We start from the raw sequence: 19,205 nt of genomic DNA, 5'->3' as shown, positions 1-19,205 counted from the left end.
ATACAAAATATGAGGTTCAGTTCACCTAAAGCTGAAGAGTCCTAAAAAGGCATGAAGGATTCTAGAAAGGAGAAGTGTGCGATGTATTGTGTAATAGCAGTTAAGAAGGGGGCTATGAGGAATTTAAATATGTGCATGGAAAGCAGTTTCTCAGAGGCTGTACTGTTAGAAATGACATACATTTTACTTTACTTTGCTTGTCACTCCACTACATTTCAAGACTATTGTGGCTACAAGGTGTCCCCTAAGTTAAAAATGCAGCTATATCATTAATTTGATTTAAATATGCTTTTTGGTGCAGTGGGGATTCTGGAGTATTTTTAAATTGTAATAGTACCTTCATTTAACTACAGAAAGATTGTCTCAAATGCAATGAAAATTAAGAACAAAGACTTTTAATTGTAGTTAACAGAATTAATTAAAGTTACCAGAGAAAATACCTCTTTGCATGTGTGCTGGCCCTGCTGCGTGTTGTATTGTTTAGTAAAAAGAAAAGAAAAATAGATTTTCCTTTCATGGAGCTTGAAGGGTGTAGTGTTCCACGTTTCCTTGGCAATAGCAGGCAAAGATCGTATCACAATAGTGGTCATAAGCTTTTGTTGCTAACTCCGTTTGCACTCACAAACAGTCAAACTTGAGGTATCATGTGACTTTCTTCTGCACAAAATGGATCAACTGAGCATTACCTACTCTAATCAAAGATATTGTCTGATTACCTGACTTAAGAGGCAACTCACGGTCAATTATGCGCTCAAGTGGTTTACTGCAGCCCAGGACCTGATGTGGCATGTTGAACTCCTTGGTTTAGTTTTCCAGTTAAGTGAAATGTATGGAAATTTCTAATGTATGCTGACACATCTTATTTTAACCAAAAAAAAAAACAATCAAATTTTTTTTTAGCTCCAAGACTTCCTGACTGGTCATGGGATGTTCGCAAAATAGGATGTTTTAAATCCTGCTGGTCACAATCCATTTCCTCACTAGTACAACTGTAACTCCAGTCACAGCTCTGGACATCTTGTAATGTTTGTAATGATTTTTAAAGCCAGGCACAAACTGACGGTAGTACCCCGCCAGGCCTAACAACCGTCTCACTTTCTTTTTGGTCTTGGGACATGAGCAGAATGCAATTCTCCACCTGCGGATGCACCTGCCCACCTCCCAAGTGGTCCCCAAATACTCCACCTTCCCCTGTCCAACAGCACACTCCTTTGGGTTGGTCGTGAGCCTTCTCTGCCTCAGAGACTCCAGGTGTCACTCTGGTGGTGCAATTGTCAGTTTATAATTTTTTGTCTGTTTATTAATATTCAGCTCTGTCTATTTGTGTATGTTACGGTACACAGAGACAGGGAACGGTTCGCATTCTTATATGTTCTAATGTTTTTTAGTGTTTCCTGAACAAGTTTGCTCTTAAAGTCTGCATTTTGTGAGTGTGAATCTTAAGGTGCTTCAGCTCACCTCTACTGAGAATCATTAGCGTGATGGTTGGCACTTTCAATCATATGTACCTATTTTTAGTGATATCAACTTCAATAGCAGGCAAAGATCATATCACAATAGTGGTCATAAGCTTTTGTTGCTAACTCCGTTTGCACTCACAAACAGTCAAACTTGAGGTATCATGTGACTTTCTTCTGCACAAAATGGATCAACTGAGCATTACCTACTCTAATCAAAGATATTGTCTGATTACCTGACTTAAGAGGCAACTCACAGTCAATTATGTGCTCAAGTGGTTTACTGCAGCCCAGGACCTGCGTTTGATGTGGCATGTTGAACTCCTTGGTTTAGCTTTCCAGTTAAGTGAAATTTCTAATGTATGCTGACACATCTTATTTTAACCCAAAAAAAAAAAACAATCAAATTTTTTTTTTAGCTCCAAGACTTCCTGACTGGTCATGGGATGTTCGCAAAATAGGATGTTTTAAATCCTGCTGGTCACAATCCATTTCCTCACTAGTACAACTGTAACTCCAGTCACAGCTCTGGACAGCTTGTAATGTTTGTAATGATTTTTAAAGCCAGGCACAAACTGACGGTAGTACCCCGCCAGGCCTAACAACCGTCTCACTTTCTTTTTGGCCTTGGGACATGAGCAGAATGCAATTCTCCACCTGTGGATGCACCTGCCCACCTCCCAAGTGGTCCCCAAATACTCCACCTTCCCCTGTCCAACAGCACACTCCTTTGGGTTGGCCGTGAGCCTTCTCTGCCTCAGAGACTCCAGGTGTCACTGGGGTGGTGCAATTGTCAGTTTATAATTTTTTGTTTATTTATTAATATCCAGCTCTGTCTATTTGTGTATGTTGTGGTACACAGAGACAGGGAACGGTTCGCATTCTTATATGTTCTAATGTTTTTTAGTGTTTCCTGAACAAGTTTGCTCTTAAAGTCTGCATTTTGTGAGAGTGAATCTTAAGGTGCTTCAGCTCACCTCTACTGAGAATCATTAGCGTGATGGTTGGCACTTTCAATCAATCAATCAATAAATCAGTCCATTTATTATTGATTTCAAAATCTTATTTGGTTTTCATATGTACCCATTTTTAGTGATATCAACTTCAATAGCAGGAAATTAACTGGGTATATTATTCTTTTGTTTATCTCTTTTTTTTTGCACACTTTGTTTTGTTTTATGTATCCAAATTGCAAAAAAAAATATTGCGTTTCCAGCTCAAGTTTATATACACAGTAGTTGAGTTCTTTTATAGTAGTTTGACTAACCAGCATGACGGGACGAGGAGACTGAAGCAGTGAGTCTCTTTAGCTACCTATTTACTAGTAACTAAACTGTTGCTTGTAGTCACTGTCACATTTCTTCCCAGTCTGCAAACATTCAAGACAGAGAGTGACATGTGCATTAACCAGAGAGGAGACCGGTGTACAGGCGCTGTAAAAAGCTGCTGCAGGATAAGAAAATACACGCACACAGACTGTGAACAGAAGGGAACAGAGTAAATGAACACAACACCTCACTTCTAAGACCCACACAGACACTGCGTGTGTAATATTAATGGAAGTGGAAGCGGTGCGGTCACACTCTCATTGAATCGGCGGAAGTTTGAGGATCACAATATTTACCTTCTTATTATGTTAAGGGTCAATTTGACCCATTCTACTTTGTGTGTTGACCAAAGTACTGGTCACCCTTTCATTCTCTTCATGAAAAGTTATGACTTTTCCTTATCTGGGATCATGAACGGGTGTGTAAAATATGGACACTTTGATGTGTCCTGGAATGTCTTTGCAGTGTTTGTATATAAAATTATGTTGCAGGTCATTTTGACCCGCATACTTATATGTAAGTAAAAACATGTTCAGATCCAAAATAAACATTTCTCTTTGATGTACTTTGTTTTGATTGCCTCTGAATATACATTCAGATCCAGGTGTGTATGCAAGAAACTTTCTCTCCCCTGCTCTTGTCATGTTTTCATGTCATTTCAACACACCAAAAATGAGGTCCAGAAGGTTGATGGCTGAAAAAGCTTTATCAGTGCTTTATAACTGGGATAGTGATGAAGAAAAAAATGTTTCAGAGACAGAAGATCTTTCAGAGGCTGAGGACACTGTTATTGATGACCCACACTGCCAATTTTCCAAAGGACAGGAGGATTCTGAGGCGGAGTGTGCTGCCATCTCTAAATCAAATGAAAACCAAGGAATGCAGCAATCATCATCCACAGAGGAGACATGGACATCTAAAGATGATGATAATATAAAATGGTCATTATCACCCCACCAAAGTCAAGGCAGGCTGTCATGTTCTAAGGTCATCAAAATGACTCCTGGTCCTACAAGATTTGCTGCCATACGAGTTGATGACATTCAATCAGCATTTCAGCTCTTCATATCCCCTCCAATAGAGAGGATTATACTGGACATGACTAACTTGGAGGGGAGGCGTGTATTTCAAGAGAAATGGAAGCCACTGGATCAGACTGACTTGCAGCAGTAGTATGTGCATGGTCTAAGGAGCTTGGAAAGAAAAGCATCTGGACTTCTTTAAGTTGCTTGAAGACGTTTCACCTCTCATCCGAGAAGCTTCTTCAGTTCTAGCACTGAGGAAGCTTCTTTTCAACATAATACAAGAGTTGTTTACGCTGCTGATGTTAAGGAAATTCAGCCAGCCAGGGCTGAGGTTTTAATTCGCCAACTTGCTGTTTGGCCCGCGTCTTTTAGCGCACGCGAGAAACAAACGCCAAAACATTATGCACACATATTAACGCTCCTCCAAATAGTCACAGCTTTATTGCAGCATCTAGATTTTTGTGTTTTCGTTTCTTTTTTTTTTTCTTGATGAAAAAAAACGGATATAAAACAAACAGATTGTAATAAATATGCTCTTTGGGAAGGACGCTTAAAACATGATCCCTCTATGTCGGTCACTTTGTGTTTCTTTTTAACTTTTTTTTTTTTTTTTTTTTTTTAAACCCAAAACTATCAGCACGATCTGATATCCTCGTGTTGGTGTTGTTCCCACATCATCATAATTAAGGTTGCTCCAGGTTCAACATTGCAAGTGACCAATCGCATTGTGGGACAACTGGGAGTTCTTGATGTTGATGTAGTGCACCACCTGTTAAATTGCTGCTCAGTATTCTGATGCTTTGCAAAAACTGCTTTTAGATGGCTACATAATCCTTAAAATCCCAAGTGCTTTATTTTGGGAAATAAATGCCTGCGATCTCCCAAAATAAAATCTTATATGCTGTTTTGCAACAACAGCAAGCTGCACAAGATGTTTATATTTTCAGTCACCATTCTACTTTGAGTAAATTTAAAGTTGCAGTTATTAAACGTTGGGAAGCAGAAGAAACAGAATACTACTATGAGGCGGTGGGAAAGAAAACAACAGCAGTTGTATCATACCACTCTAACCCGTGCAGTCAAACTGAGTAGCTGCGATAACGGAGACAGGAAGGAGATTGGCTTGAGGTCCAGTTATTGTATGAGTAATCTAAACCGTCTAGACTGTGGGACTGTGGGTTTCTCCTCTGGAGAAAACATCCCGAGTATGACAATTTAGGACAAAATATCCAAACATAACGTTGTTCAGCCAGTCCATAAAACCTGAACCTAACATTATGAAAGGAAACAAGGAAGGCAAGAATGAGCTTAATGTTATTATTATTATTATTATTATTACTATTATTATTATTAGTATTATTATAAAGAAGACGAAGAAGAATAATTTTATTTTATTAACTCAGCGGCATCTTACTATTTCAGGTATGGAAATAGCCAGTGCTGAAATATTTATAAAGTCAGGTGTATATTACAAATCGTTCAATATAGTTACTCTAGCCTCTAAAAATAAACAAATAAATTCAAGTTGCTGCGGAGATTCTTGTTGTGCATACGCCTTTTGCACGTCCGTCTTGTGTTCACACCAGCTTCACGGTTTGTTTATAAATGCCACTGATATTCTCACAAGGGAGGTGTGGCTAACGTAGTATTTAAACTCATCCCTTTGTCAGTTTCGGATCTCACTTTCAGTGGGTAATCAGAGTTCAAAATGTTCGCGCTTTGGGCGCTACGATTTGGTAAGTTATTTGACATCATTTGCCGAAATCGGTTTTGATGCGTTATATGGTTTTTGCGCGCGCGTGTGTGTTTTAATTGAAAAATAATGCTTTGTGCTAATTTTTCAGCTTGGGTGATTTTTGCTTGTGGTAAGTAGGGTTAAGGTTTATATATTTACACAACACTGCATGATATATATTTGATATTATTTTTTTATTATATTTTTTCTTGATTTCTTTATTGTTCAAAAAAGAACATTTAGAAACGTCTGTTATTCCTTAGGTGCGAAAACGTGTGACGTATGTAGATTCGGCAATTTACAGTAGTGCTGGTGAAAAATCACAGCTGGTAGCGTGACTCGTGGGTGGTAGACGGATTCTCATTTCCCAGATCACCAAGGACTTTTGTTTTACCATTATAGGCTCCATTGTCGCAGCAATCCATGTGTAACTCTCATCATGTAGAAAAATTGTTGACAAATGAACTTATTTTAGCCTTAACTAAAAAGCGACTCACGTGACTGTGCTTGTTGACAGACCCTGCAGGAGGAACCAGCGCAGCCTCCAGAAACAACTGTTATCGGTGAGTCCTCCTCACTCACTGTCTGTACTATTTGTGTTTTGTAGTTCAATCACTTGACCCATGTTTACAGGTTAAGCTCTGCATTAGAAGCCATGCTTCATACAAGAACAGACGGGGAGACGTAATGGTTATGTAGACTGTAGCGATGCGGCGTTTTAAAGATGACACTATTATGATTTCCAAACAGAATGTACCGAACATTGAGAGAAAAAACTGGGAGGGCACAATCCATTTTGTTTTTAAACTTCAATCATGGGACCAGAACTGATCCTGTGTCTGTCACAAAAGTGCAAACATTGCGGAAGCTATTAGGGCATGAAATAAACAACCTCACAAAAACTTTAAATGTAAGCACAGAACGTCGGAAGCATCTTCTAGAGTCTCACTTTGAAATATTATATATTCTAGAGCAAAAGCTGTATGTACTGTTATTTATGTTATCTTTCATTTTTAGAAAAGACTGTAATGGAACATGGTATGACATCCAAGAGGCTACTTGCTGTGAAAACAAACTTTACCCAGGCGCAAGTCTCTCTTGTTGTGGAAATGAGCCTTACAATCCGGAAACAGCCACTTGTTGTAAAGTACAGCATGAGCACGACCTCAAAGGTAATGCATTTGTAAACTAAAATTGTAATGGTGACATTAACTGTGCAAGAAACTGAATGTGATGGAATGAGATTAAAATGAAACATTTAACATCAATCTAAATAGGTAAAGCAGCAGTTTCAGTGTTTACCCGCTTGCTTGTGTCTTCATTGCCTGTAGCAAACTGATGAGAACAAGTTGTTTATTTAACTTTGCAGTGCACTTAAATCACACTGCTTTCCACTAAAATGTCTCATTAATACTGCATTTACTTTACTAAATAAACTGGAAACTGACTTTAAACACATCCAACTTTGATTTAAATATAAATAATGCTTTAATAGAAATTACAGACAGGCAATAACATTTTACACATTACTGTTTACATGAACAGATATCACATGTTCAGCAGTTACACTGTGGTTGTTAGAGAGTTTTCTCTGGGATGCTGGGATGATAGCTGCCTCAGGACTCAGAGAGTTGGGCACAGAGTGTGATGTCCGGATATACTTTAATGACAGTTAACAGCAGCTCAACAGTACAGCAGTAGGCATTCTTAACAAGTGTGGGAGGGGCGGACAGGCGTGTGGTTCTAAATAACAAGAAACCAAGAAACAAGGAGAAACAATTATCACATGTAAATATAACAATCATCACTTCCCAACATCATGCCAATATAATGAACTGTAACACAAATAATCAGCTGAATGCTCTGACATAAGAAAGTCCCACAATCCCATTAGAACAGGCAGGAAAAAATAATATCTGCATATCACAGGCAACAGAAAAGACCTAATGCCCCCAAATTAGGAAAGGTCAGCAATTACATGGTCTTCAGTGCCCTCTAGTGGCTAAATAACCCAACTGCGGTGCACAGACCCAACCCGCAACACAGGCTACGGCGGTAAGTCACATGCCTCTACCAATCTCGATAAATCTCCTAGCATAAACCCCCTGTAATTAACGTCAAAATACAACCCGTGTTATAAGTGGAAATGGACTCGTAGAACTGGAGGGATTCTGACTCACATTTGCGCAGGAACGCACATGGCTGGAGATCGCTATTACCCCGCACTCATGGAGAAAAACATGCCTAGTGCTCCTCGAACTCGTGATACGGCAGGACCGTCGTAAAAGCATGTGACGTCATCACCGCAGCAAACAGAAAGAACAAAGTGGAACTTATCGGCAGAAATTAACATTGCACTTATAGCGATGCGATTGAAATATAAGGGGACTTTCGGACACAGCCGCCCCCAAACTTAAGTAGTAAATTTGCTCTTCAACCGAAAGTCTAAGCATCATTGAGTTTACAGTCCTCATCATCGTCCCAGGCTGAGAGTCTGACCAATCTGGCAACAGGTCGAAGATATGTCTGTCCCTTGATTGTCACCTCAGCCGCTCTCACCCGACCGTCTGGCCCTGGACAGGCCTTGACCACCTTTCCGATAGGCCACTGTGCTCGCGGTAGTTGTGAGTCAACCACCATAACCACTTGTCCTGTGGTTAAGTTGTCAGTTTCCCCCTGCCATCTTTGTCTCCTCTGAAGATCCGGCAGATGGTGACGCAGGAAGCTGGACCAAAAATGGTCCGCCAGAATCTGACTATGGCGCCATCGCCGTCTTCCCAGCATCTCACTCGAAGCATAAATCACCTGGGGGAGTGATGCATCTCGTCGCCCCATTAGCAGTAAGTTGGGTGTGACTGGATCCGGATCCGCTACATCCGAAGAGACATACCCGAGAGGCTTTGCATTAATGATCCCTTCCACCTCGACCAGCACAGTTTGCAAAACTGCCTCTGTGACCGTATTGCCTCCCAACACCACTTGAAGAGCTGTCTTCACAGATCTTATCTCCTGTTCCCAAGTACCTCCAAAATGGGGGGAACCTGGTGGATTAAACCGGAACTCAATCTTCTGCTCCGCCAGCTGCTCTTTAGTGGGGGCTTCAAGAGCTGAGAAACTAGACCGCAGTTCGGTCTCTCCTCCCCTGAAGTTGGTGCCACAGTCAGATAGAATCTCATATGGCTTGCCCCGGCGTGCAATAAAGCGACGCAGAGCCATGAGAAAGGCATCTGTATCTATGTTGTCCAACAGGTCAAGCTGCACACAGCTTGTAGTCATGCATTTGAATATGATACCCCACCGCTTTTCGGTCCGCCGTCCTATTTTGATGTTGTAAGGACCGAAGCAATCAACTCCAGTGTACCAAAAGGGTGGTTTGTATAGGCGCAGCCTCGCAGGAGGTAGATCTGCCATCCGAGGAGTATCAGGACTGGCTCGCCACCTTCGACACTCACCACAGCTGTGCTGGTGCCGCTTAATTGCCTCCCTTCCTCGGAGAATCCAATATTTTCTCCTCATCTCCCCGAACTCTCGTTCTGGCCCAGGGTGCAACAGCTGCTCATCATATTCTCTGATCAGTAGTTTAGTCACCGGATGCTGCGGGTCAAGGACTATGGGGTGCATGGCATCCAAGTCCAGACCTTCTGCTCTTCTGAGTCTTCCCCCAACTCTTATCAGCCCAATAGCCGGGTCATACTCTGGAGCAAGTGTTAGCAGGCGACTCTGCTTATGAATTGCCTTACCAGCAGTCAGGGCCTGTAATTCCTCGGGGAAGCTATCATTTTGAGCTTGTTTCAGGAGATGCAGCTCAGCAGCTGATGCATCTGTAGCAGTCATGACATGGTTTCCGTGATCAGCAGCCGCCCCATGAAGGATCCGATGGGTAGCCTTAACCACTTCACTCCATTTGCCAAAATTGGAAATTGGCACCGTTAGCTGTGGACTGCATGTGGTGGTAGTTCCACAGAATGCTGTTGCTCTCAGCTCCCCATTGTCCTCTTGCCCTTCGCCTTCATGGAGAGTTGGCCAGGTATCAGGGTTCGTTAAGAGGAAAGGTGGGCCCTGAGTCCAACGGTTTGGTTGACTCAGCTCGAGAAGGGTTTTCCCTCGCGTGAGGTCATCAGCCGGATTGTCTTTGGTGTTGACATATCTCCAACTTGACACCTCAGTAAGATCTTGTATTTCGGCAATCCTGGTACCAACAAAGACCTTATAGCGGCATGAATCGGATTTGATCCAGGTTAAAACTGTTGTTGAGTCACTCCATAGGGTGATGTCACTGGGTTGAAATGCCAGCTCGGTCTCGAGTACTTTAGCCAGTTGGGCTCCGGCAAGAGCTGCACATAACTCCAAACGTGGCATAGAAATCTGTTTCCGGGGGCTCACTCTTGACCTCGCCATCATGAATGCCACGTGGACATCGCCTTGGGAGTCCTGTGTTCACAGATAGGCTACGGCTCCATAAGCTCTCTCGGAGGCATCGCAAAATATGTGAGCCTCTCTACCTGGTCTCCTGGTGTCTGCTCTTGGTGGGACATAGCATCTTGGTAATTCCACCTGTGGCAAGTCCACTAGTTCCTTCTCCCACTGTGTCCATCGGTCTAGTAGGGCCGTAGGATGGATTTGTTCATCCCATCCAACTCCCGCCTTCCAAAGATCCTGAATTAGAACCTTTGCTCGAGTTGAGAAGGGTATGAGGAAGCCCAGAGGATCATATTGTGATGCCATCACCCGGTAAACATTTCTCAGTGTGGGCAGAGAGTACTCCACAAGTCGATGCCTGTATCCAAGGCGGTCAGTGAGACAGTTCCAACGAAGGCCCAGAGCTGGTTCTTCTGGGTCTTGGTTGTGCTGGGAGAGCCAAAGCTCTGTGCTGGCTGCTTTGGCTTCCATTGGTAGGTGCTCCACCACCGACGGAACATTACTGGCCCATTGCCTAATCTCAAATCCCCCTTTAGCGAGTAACTCCCGCATCCGATCTATAAGTGTCTTAGCCTCCTCTGCCGACTGGAGACTATGCAAACAGTTATCGACATAGAAGGCCCTCTCCACCGTGTCCAAGATATCTTCATCACCCTGGCGGTTGTCCCTGACATGTCTTTGGAGGGCATAGGTGGCACAACAAGGACTGCACGTTGTACCAAAAGGCAGAACCTGCCACTCGTACACGCTTGGCTCCTCATCCTTCCTCATAGATCTCCATAGGAAGCGGAGCAGAGGTCTGTCCTCGGGCAGCAACCGAATTTGGTGGAACATTGCCTTGATGTCACCACTTATGGCCACACTATGCTCCCCGAAGCGGAGGAGGACCCCAAGCAGTGAAGGTCCCAGAATTGGACCTGGAAGCAACTGGCTGTTGAGGCTTAGCCCGTTGTATTGGTATGAGCAGTTGAATACAAGTCTAGCCTTGTTGTTGTGGTGAACTACATGGTGGGGTAGATACCATGACTCGCTCGAACAGTCCACCTTCTCAGGCGATAGCTTCTCAACATAGCCTACCACCTCCAATTTATGCACTTCCTGACAATAAGTTTCAGCCTGCCCTGGGTCCCTCGCTATCCGACGTTCAGTACTCCGTAGCTGTGGTAGCAAGGCCAGCCTGGGTGCCCAGAGGCGAGGACTGTCATTGCGACGGAGGAGGGGCGTTGCATATCTTGTCACTCCCTCCACCTGCACTCTGGTTGTGCGCTGCTCAAGAGCTTCAAGTGCTTTCTGATCTTCCTTAGAACGTGTCGCGGTCTTCACATTTGTGTATGGGAGTACATCCGCCTTCCACAATCGTTCTACATGTTGAAGGAGATCATTGCTTGGGGACCCAGTAAAGAGACACTGTTGCTCTTCCACAGCGAACTGGGCTAAGTTAGCTGGACCCTGCAGAGCCCATCCAAGGCGGGTACAGACTGCCAATGGACCCCCAGGAGGGCCAGACCGTACAGGTTTCGTTGGGACAAGCAGATGAGGGAAGTCTGAGCCAATAAGGACTAAAGGCTGCACCCTGTCGACAGGGGAAAGTGGGAGTCCCTGCAGGTGCGCATATTTTTGCATGAGTGCCTTAACTGGATAACTGTGCTCAGAGAGGCCCAGTTTGTCAGCAGTGAAGGCATGATGGATGTGGTATCTCACTTTAGGATCATGGGCAGGAGAAATCTCAAAGGAGACCGAGGCCCCTTGCAGGTGAATCACATCCTGACAAACAGTTCTTAGTGGAAGTGTCTCGGCTTCCCTCTGTAGATTGAGGTGCTGCACAGCTGGTGGTAGGATGATGGATCGTTCAGAACCGTCATCTAGTACAGCAAAAGTCTCTAATGAATACTCAACATTGTACAGACACACCTTCACAACCTTTAGCAGGACCTTATGAGGACGGTTTGGGTGATCAATGTAGATGGTGGACGTATCTGGGGCAGTGCCAACCATCAGGACTTTCCTGGGCTCCTGTTGGCAAACCTCATGCAGCACGGTAAGATGTTGCTGTTTGCACACTTTACAGGGTGCCTTCAGGGTGCACACATCAGGTGTGTGATTCCGTCCATAACGCCAACAACCTTTATCTTTGATCCACTCTGCAATTTGGGTAGTGGACAGTGTCTTAAATTTGGGGCAAAGATTAAGATAGTGCTCACGTGTGTCACAGTATGGACAGTAAGGTTTTGGCTTAATCTTCCCTTTGATGGGAGGTGTCCGATGACCTGGTTCCAGATGAGCTCCATCCCGCTTCCTGTTGTCTGTGTTGTAATACACAGTGGAAGGATACCTTTGGCTTTTCCTGCCTTTCTGACCTTGTTTGGTCTGGTCCTGAAACATGTCGGCTGCCCTACTGGATATGCGCTTGGCCTGCGATTTCACTTGGAGCCAGGCCGAAAAATCTGGCAGGGTATATGTCTTGTCAGTTCCAGTTCTCAATATCCCACGACTGAGGCTATACTCAACAAACCCATCTCTGTAGCTTGCTGGGAGCTTGCTCAGTAACTTATCAACATGAGAGCCACATCGCAGTTCGTAGCCGTTTTCACCTTCCAGTGATCGAAGCATACCTACTAAAGCCTGCACATCCAGAGCAAAATTGTCGAAGGCTTCTGGGTCCCCCACCCGGATTTGGGGAGAGTTCAGGATAGATCCAAGCTCACTCTGTACGAGCTGGCGGGGTTGACCATATTTGTCTTGGAGAGCCTGGAGTGCTGTATTATATGGCAGGGGATCATGCATATATGCTTGTGCTAGTTTGTAAGCACTTGGTAGTTTTAACTGCTCCAGAAGGATTTGATATTTGAACTGCTCTGTGAGATGAGTATGGCTGCCAAGCAGACTGTCCAGCGCCATTTTAAGAAGCGCAAAATCACTTTCCTTACCACTGGCGAAAGAAGGTAGTGCTGGCTTGGGGATCCCATACGAGCTGGCAATGAGCAGTTCCATCAAGTTGTTGCCCTTGCTGTCAATAGGTGGCAACGGTGTCTCTGACTGTGAAGACGGCGCCGTGGGCCCACAGCCAGTTGGTCCGACTTTATCCCGCAGGCGGGACTGTAAATCAGGAAGAGGTAGAAACTGACTGGGTGTTGAGTATGGCACTGGAGGAAGCCATCCCTGATGTTTCACCTTTCCAGGAGGCTGTGATTGTCTGCTAGGGATATTAGAGCTGTCCTCTGCTGCAAGTCGGAGAGCCGGAGTTGAGTAGGTGGTAGGGGGGTGATTTACACCTAGCTGCAGACCATACTGATGACCAGCTGAGGGAGTAGCCATAGCAGGATGGATATGCTGCGTTGGACACCCCTGGAGAGGTTCAGATACTGGCTCAGGGTCAGCTGAGGAGCTGGTGGGATGTGAGGGCTGCGTATCTGGTACTGATGCATCCACTGGCAAGATCAAAGGTGGGAGAGCATTTGCATAGCTGGTCATATTACGTCCCTGTCTGTTATGTGCTGGCTGCTCTGACAGATTCACTTGTGAGTTTACACCACTGCTGCAAGCCTGAAGCCCCGAGTCATACTCACAGTTATTTAGAGGTCTAGATGATGGCAACCCATCTTCTTGATCACGAAGGAAAGCAGCAATGAGGGAAGCTTTCTTTAGCTCCATCTCCTTCTCTTTGAGTCGACGCTGCATTGATAGACGTCTGGTAATAGATTCTCTGGTATTGTGAGCAGTACGTGCCTCTTCGTCTAATTGACGTCTCTGCCTTTCTTGCTGCATGTATAGTTCTTCCTTCTTACTGAGGGCTTCCCGGGCCTGAGCATCCAAGATTAAACACTGTTCCTCAGCTAGGCTCTCTTCCATCATCTGCCGCTGCAATTCTGCTAGCTCCATGCCCTTCATCTTCTCTTCCAACATCGCTGTCTGCAAATCAGTTAGCCCTGCGATGATAGAGCCTCCAGAAGGTGAGTGTCCACTAGCCTGGGATCTAGGTTTGCTGCATTGAGAACCTGAGGCATGTGATCGTGAAGAGGTCGAGCGCGGCTTGGCAGAGCGCTGACCTATAGCCATCCCTGCCTCTGTGCCTGCTGTTGGTTTATCAGTTGAGATAGTTGATTTGGGTTGATATTCAACTTCATAATCATCAAAGTAAGCCGGGAGATGTCTCTCTCGCTGAGTTTTGCGTCGCACGGATATGTCAGGGATATCCTGTTGCTTAAACTCCATGTCGTCCTCAGTGTAGCTATCTATCCGGCTCGAAGGACCACTTGTTAGAGAGTTTTCTCTGGGATGCTGGGATGATAGCTCCCTCAGGACTCAAACTCCGGTCAGAGAGTTGGGCACAGAGAGTGATGTCCGGATATACTTTAATGACAGTTAACAGCAGCTCAACAGTACAGCAGTAGGCATTCTTAACAAGTGTGGGAGGGGCGGACAGGCGTGTGGTTCTAAATAACAAGAAACCAAGAAACAAGGAGAAACAATTATCACATGTAAATATAACAATCATCACTTCCCAACATCATGCCAATATAATGAACTGTAACACAAATAATCAGCTGAATGCTCTGACATAAGAAAGTCCCACAATCCCATTAGAACAGGCAGGAAAAAATAATATCTGCATATCACAGGCAACAGAAAAGACCTAATGCCCCCAAATTAGGAAAGGTCAGCAATTACATGGTCTTCAGTGCCCTCTAGTGGCTAAATAACCCAACTGCGGTGCACAGACCCAACCCGCAACACAGGCTACGGCGGTAAGTCACATGCCTCTACCAATCTCGATAAATCTCCTAGCATAAACCCCCTGTAATTAACGTCAAAATACAACCCGTGTTATAAGTGGAAATGGACTCGTAGAACTGGAGGGATTCTGACTCACATTTGCACAGGAACGCACATGGCTGGAGATCGCTATTACCCCGCACTCATGGAGAAAAACATGCCTAGTGCTCCTCGAACTCGTGATACGGCAGGACTGTCGTAAAAGCATGTGACGTCATCACCGCAGCAAACAGAAAGAACAAAGTGGAACTTATCGGCAGAAATTAACATTGCACTTATAGCGATGCGATTGAAATATAAGGGGACTTTCGGACAGTGGTTCTGATATCTGTGTCTTGTTTTTACAGCCAGTGTTGACCAGGGTCTGAATGAAAAGGTATCCAAGTGCTGTGATCTGAAGGCGTACAACCCAGTCAATGAAATGTGTTGTCAGTCAACCATCACAGCAAAACCTGGACCAATGGCTGAATGTTGTGGTAAAGGTGAGCAGTGCTGGACAGACTAGTGAAAAACATCATACCAAACATACAGCATACAATTAAAACATAACATTACATTTACACCATCACAAAATCTCAAGTGTCTGTGAATTTTTAACAATCTGATTTGCTTGAGTGTTAAACACTGAGGCTTAGCTAGTCAGGCTCTATTCCTCTTCAGTGCTTTTGAAGAAGCTCCTTATTTCAGTAAGGTGTAACAATTTTATTTTAGATTCCTCAAAGCAACTTATTTTGTTTTTTGGGCTTTATTTTTGTGAATACTTGAGTTTGTTTTTTCATTATTTTTCTAGTGTTTAAATGTTGGATTCTCTTTTAATTTAATGTTTGTTCTAAACATTTTGAGTTAGCATTTATGTAGTTTTAGATTTTTCTCTTCATTTCTTTTTTCTAATACTGAGTTTGATTTCTTGTATTGTGTTTCTTTGATGTATTGTATGATGTGTTGTACTTAGGTAGTTAGTTGCCTTTTCTCATATGTCAAAGGCAAATGAAAACAAAAAAACAAAAAACGATTTCACGTGCTTGAAACTTTCAGCTGGGTTGTGCCAAAGTAAATAGTGTTATATACAGTAAACAGCCCTTCACAGCTACTGGTACAATCCAATCCAAGAACCACTTAACTAAAGAGAAACAAAGGAAACAACAAAACTGAGATTTTTGATTCCAGATGACATGTCTTTGTGAGAAACAAAGATGTTTAACAAGTGGTGATGCTGAGTACAAGCATCATTGTTTTCAGTAGAACTATTAGCAAAATAAAGACTTAGTTATGGTCGAGTATGATTTTAAAAAAACATGTTTTTTTTCCCCACAGAGGCTTTTGATAAGGATAAGCAGTTGTGTTGTGGTCCAACTGATAAGAGGATAATTTTGGTGAGGAATTCTAGCCACCACCGGTGCTGTGGCCACAAGCAGTATGACACCAAGACTCAGTGCTGCTGTACAAATAAGGAAAACATTCTGGAGATACAACCTAAAGATTCAGACTGCTGTATGAAGGACTCTCCAGCAGGTAAGCTCACGTAACTGCACGTCACACTGGGCTTGGCAATAATAACCAAGATGTTCTGCAGCACTATATACATATGAACAGTATTAACAGAGAAAAAATATATAAAATGTACAAATATACAAACCGGTGTAAAAAAAGAGAGAGTGTGTTGTAGTGATGGGAATTCCGGCTCTTCTTAGAGAGTTGTGGCTCTTTTGGCTCGACTCACTAAAATGAGCCAGCTCATGGTTGTTTTGTTGCTTTAATTAATTTATTATCAACAACAATATAAAATTATGCACAAAATGAATTACTAATGTAAAAAACGTTTGTTTCATTTATATATGTTTATTATATGAATATGCTTTTGTTTATTCACTACATATAAAAAGTAAAAAATAAATTATAAAATGCAAAAAACAACTATTTACATTTCAACTTTTAACAATTTAAATGTTTAGCTTTTTCCTTTCAAACAATTTTAAATTGAAACAACACAAAACACCGCAAACCACAATACAATAAATTATAGATTAAAATATGCAAAACAAAAAGAAAAAAAAATGAACACCCAGACCATTTAGAAATACTAAGTGTCTCAACTTTGAGGAGCTGATCCATTTTTTTCTGTCAGTAATCTGTCCTGTTTTGGAGAAGATCCTCTCAGAGGGGACTGATGTTGCCACAATGCACAGTGTCCGTGTCCAGATTTTGCTTATTTTCTTGGTGTAACTCATATTCTTTACTATACCTTTCTAATGTGATGATGTTGTCTCTTGTTGTTGCCCACACCTCTCTTTCTCTCTCTCCATCCTGCTCTGTTCGTGTGCTACTGCTGCTGCGAGTGCTGCAAACACAAGGCAGAAACACATATTGACCAATCATGTGTTGTGTGAAGCGAAAAAAAGTGAGAGAGGGTGAAAGAAAAAAAAGAAACATGGCTACCAATAAGGAGCCAGCTTTCCTTTCTTTAGAAAAACTATAATTGATTGATTGATTGATAGCACTTTAATTGTTCAGAGGGAAATTGTTTTAAAGGCTGCCAGACGATCCGGCGCCATCACGTGCACCCCTTCTGACCATACATGGAGTACACAAACATAACATTGGGAAGACAGGTCAGAGAGGTATGAAAAAAAACACAATACATGAGAAAAGAGGAGGAGAAAAAAGAACTTCTTCCAGACTGAGCTCCAAGGGGAAAGCAGTTTGAGAACAGAAAAAAACACCTCAGCACAGAAAGCACCTAAATCTTCAGGTCTTACGACAAAAAAACACATAACTTGCAAGGGGGGTGGGGAGGTTAGCTGTTAACCCATGTAGACAGCAGGGTGGGAGTAAGCATTCGGAGGCGTTGGTGGCGGGGGGCGTGTCTGTGTCAGTGTACATGAGGGATTTGCGTGTGTGCGTGTATCCTGTGTTCAAACTTGAGAGACAGTGTCATTTAACCTGGTTAAGCAAAAGTCAACAGTGTCCAGCTGATGCAGGTGACCTTAAAGGATAGGAGCAGATAGTCAAAACACAGTTATGTTATCAATGAGGATTGTTGTTCTGGCCAGTCTTGGCCTTGGGTAGCCACATGTAGGAGATCGTTATTTGGGTTTGAACGAACAACTGCATTCCAATTTCCAAGTTGGTCTGAATGTCCATCACTGGTCATCAGGTCTCTCAATTCCCATTACAGAGCCATGAGCTTCTCCAAGATCTTATCAATATTGCGTTCAATAAAGACAGTCTGAGTACTCACGGCTTGCCCATCTTCAATCGTGTCGGCCAGTTTTGTGGGGTTTTGAACAACTGTAACCACTTTCTTTGTTCTATGATAAACCAGGTCCAAGCCAGCTCCAATCAACCAGAACTCTGTTATCATTGTTCCAAAACTAGACAAGGACATAGAAGCCAAGCAGGAAAGATACGGGAGGGAGAGGGAAATAGGATGCATCCGCCTCCGCCAAGAGCAGTAATAGATGATTATCAATATGACAACAACTAACAACAATGTTGCTTATGCTAAACAGTAACAAATTTTGTATTTTCTATTTTCCTTTGATCATCTCTTATCTTCACGAAGTCCAAAACTAATCATACAGTAGTTAAAGGAAGGTTGTGTAAATTACTGTAGCTGATGCCTGTATGTTGACTTTGTCTTTGTCTCTGCAGTTCTTCCATGTGGAAATATAATCTTCAACAAACATACGCAACTATGCTGTCAGTTAAATGTTGTTCACAAATCTCCACAGAAGTACAAATGTTGTGATAAAAGTAAGTCAAGCTAATTATAGAATAAGCATTTCACTTAAACATAAGAACAATATTTTAAAGCTATACTGCATGAAAAACAGGTAAACCCAGTGGTAGCATAACATGAACTTAGCTACGATTACGGTACACTGCATGTGTTTCAGTTTTTAAGATCTGGATCTTTTCCACAGGGGCATATGATGTGGAAAAGGAGCTGTGTTGTGGCCCAAGTAATAACAAGACAATTCTAATGAGGAATTCCAGTAATCACCAGTGCTGTGGTCACAACCATTATAACACTGATACTCAGTGTTGCTTTTTGAATAAGGAAGGTGTTCTTGAGATTCAACCTAAGGATCCATCTGGCTGTAAGTCAGCTATATGTGAAAGTCAGAACTTGCCAAATACAAATTCATACAGATATTAGAAATCTATTTTTAAAAAGTGTTTACTTTTAGTAGTTTAAAAGTTTTATACTTAACTTTATATTTAATTTAATTGCAATTCAAAATCTTGTAAAAAAAAAAAATGTCAAGATTACACTTTGTTCCATCTGTTAAGAAAAATTTCACAACATTTACACTGGCACCATTTCATAAACCAAATCCTATTATTTGTTTTATTTATTTATTTATTGTCAGTCAAAAACCTTTATCCTTTATGTCCACAGGTGAGAGAGAACAGGTAAGAAATACACTCCAATAAATGTAGGGTTCTTATTCTCTTTGTATTCATT

At 42.7% G+C, this 19,205-nt stretch overlaps 1 protein-coding gene across 1 annotated transcript; it reads left to right on the top strand.

Annotated features, from left to right (window-relative positions):
• The first annotated feature begins 5,512 nt into the window (after positions 1–5,512).
• Positions 5,513–19,143, top strand: LOC134640576 (galaxin-like). The gene is made up of 9 exons (XM_063492487.1): positions 5,513–5,546; positions 5,655–5,675; positions 6,063–6,108; positions 6,563–6,717; positions 15,085–15,219; positions 16,052–16,249; positions 18,389–18,490; positions 18,661–18,841; positions 19,140–19,143. Exons 1-9 carry the CDS (start codon positions 5,519–5,521, stop codon positions 19,141–19,143), a joined length of 870 nt encoding a protein of 289 aa, XP_063348557.1. The 5' UTR covers positions 5,513–5,518.
• The last annotated feature ends 62 nt before the right edge of the window (positions 19,144–19,205 follow it).

The sequence above is a fragment of the Pelmatolapia mariae genome, linkage group LG14 (assembly GCF_036321145.2).
Source record: "Pelmatolapia mariae isolate MD_Pm_ZW linkage group LG14, Pm_UMD_F_2, whole genome shotgun sequence".
In the NCBI taxonomy this organism is placed as follows: Eukaryota; Metazoa; Chordata; class Actinopteri; order Cichliformes; family Cichlidae; genus Pelmatolapia; species Pelmatolapia mariae.
Note: the sequence above shows the minus strand (reverse complement) of the source record. Positions and strands in the feature narration are given on the sequence as shown.

Bases quoted from the DNA above. Each gene is read 5' to 3' on its own strand.
- LOC134640576 (XM_063492487.1), top strand. From the start codon at position 5,519: ATGTTCGCGCTTTGGGCGCTACGATTTG. The intron at 5,547-5,654 runs GTAAGTTATTTG...CTAATTTTTCAG, and splicing joins GCTTTGGGCGCTACGATTTG to CTTGGGTGATTTTTGCTTGT. The intron at 16,250-18,388 runs GTAAGCTCACGT...TTGTCTCTGCAG, and splicing joins TATGAAGGACTCTCCAGCAG to TTCTTCCATGTGGAAATATA.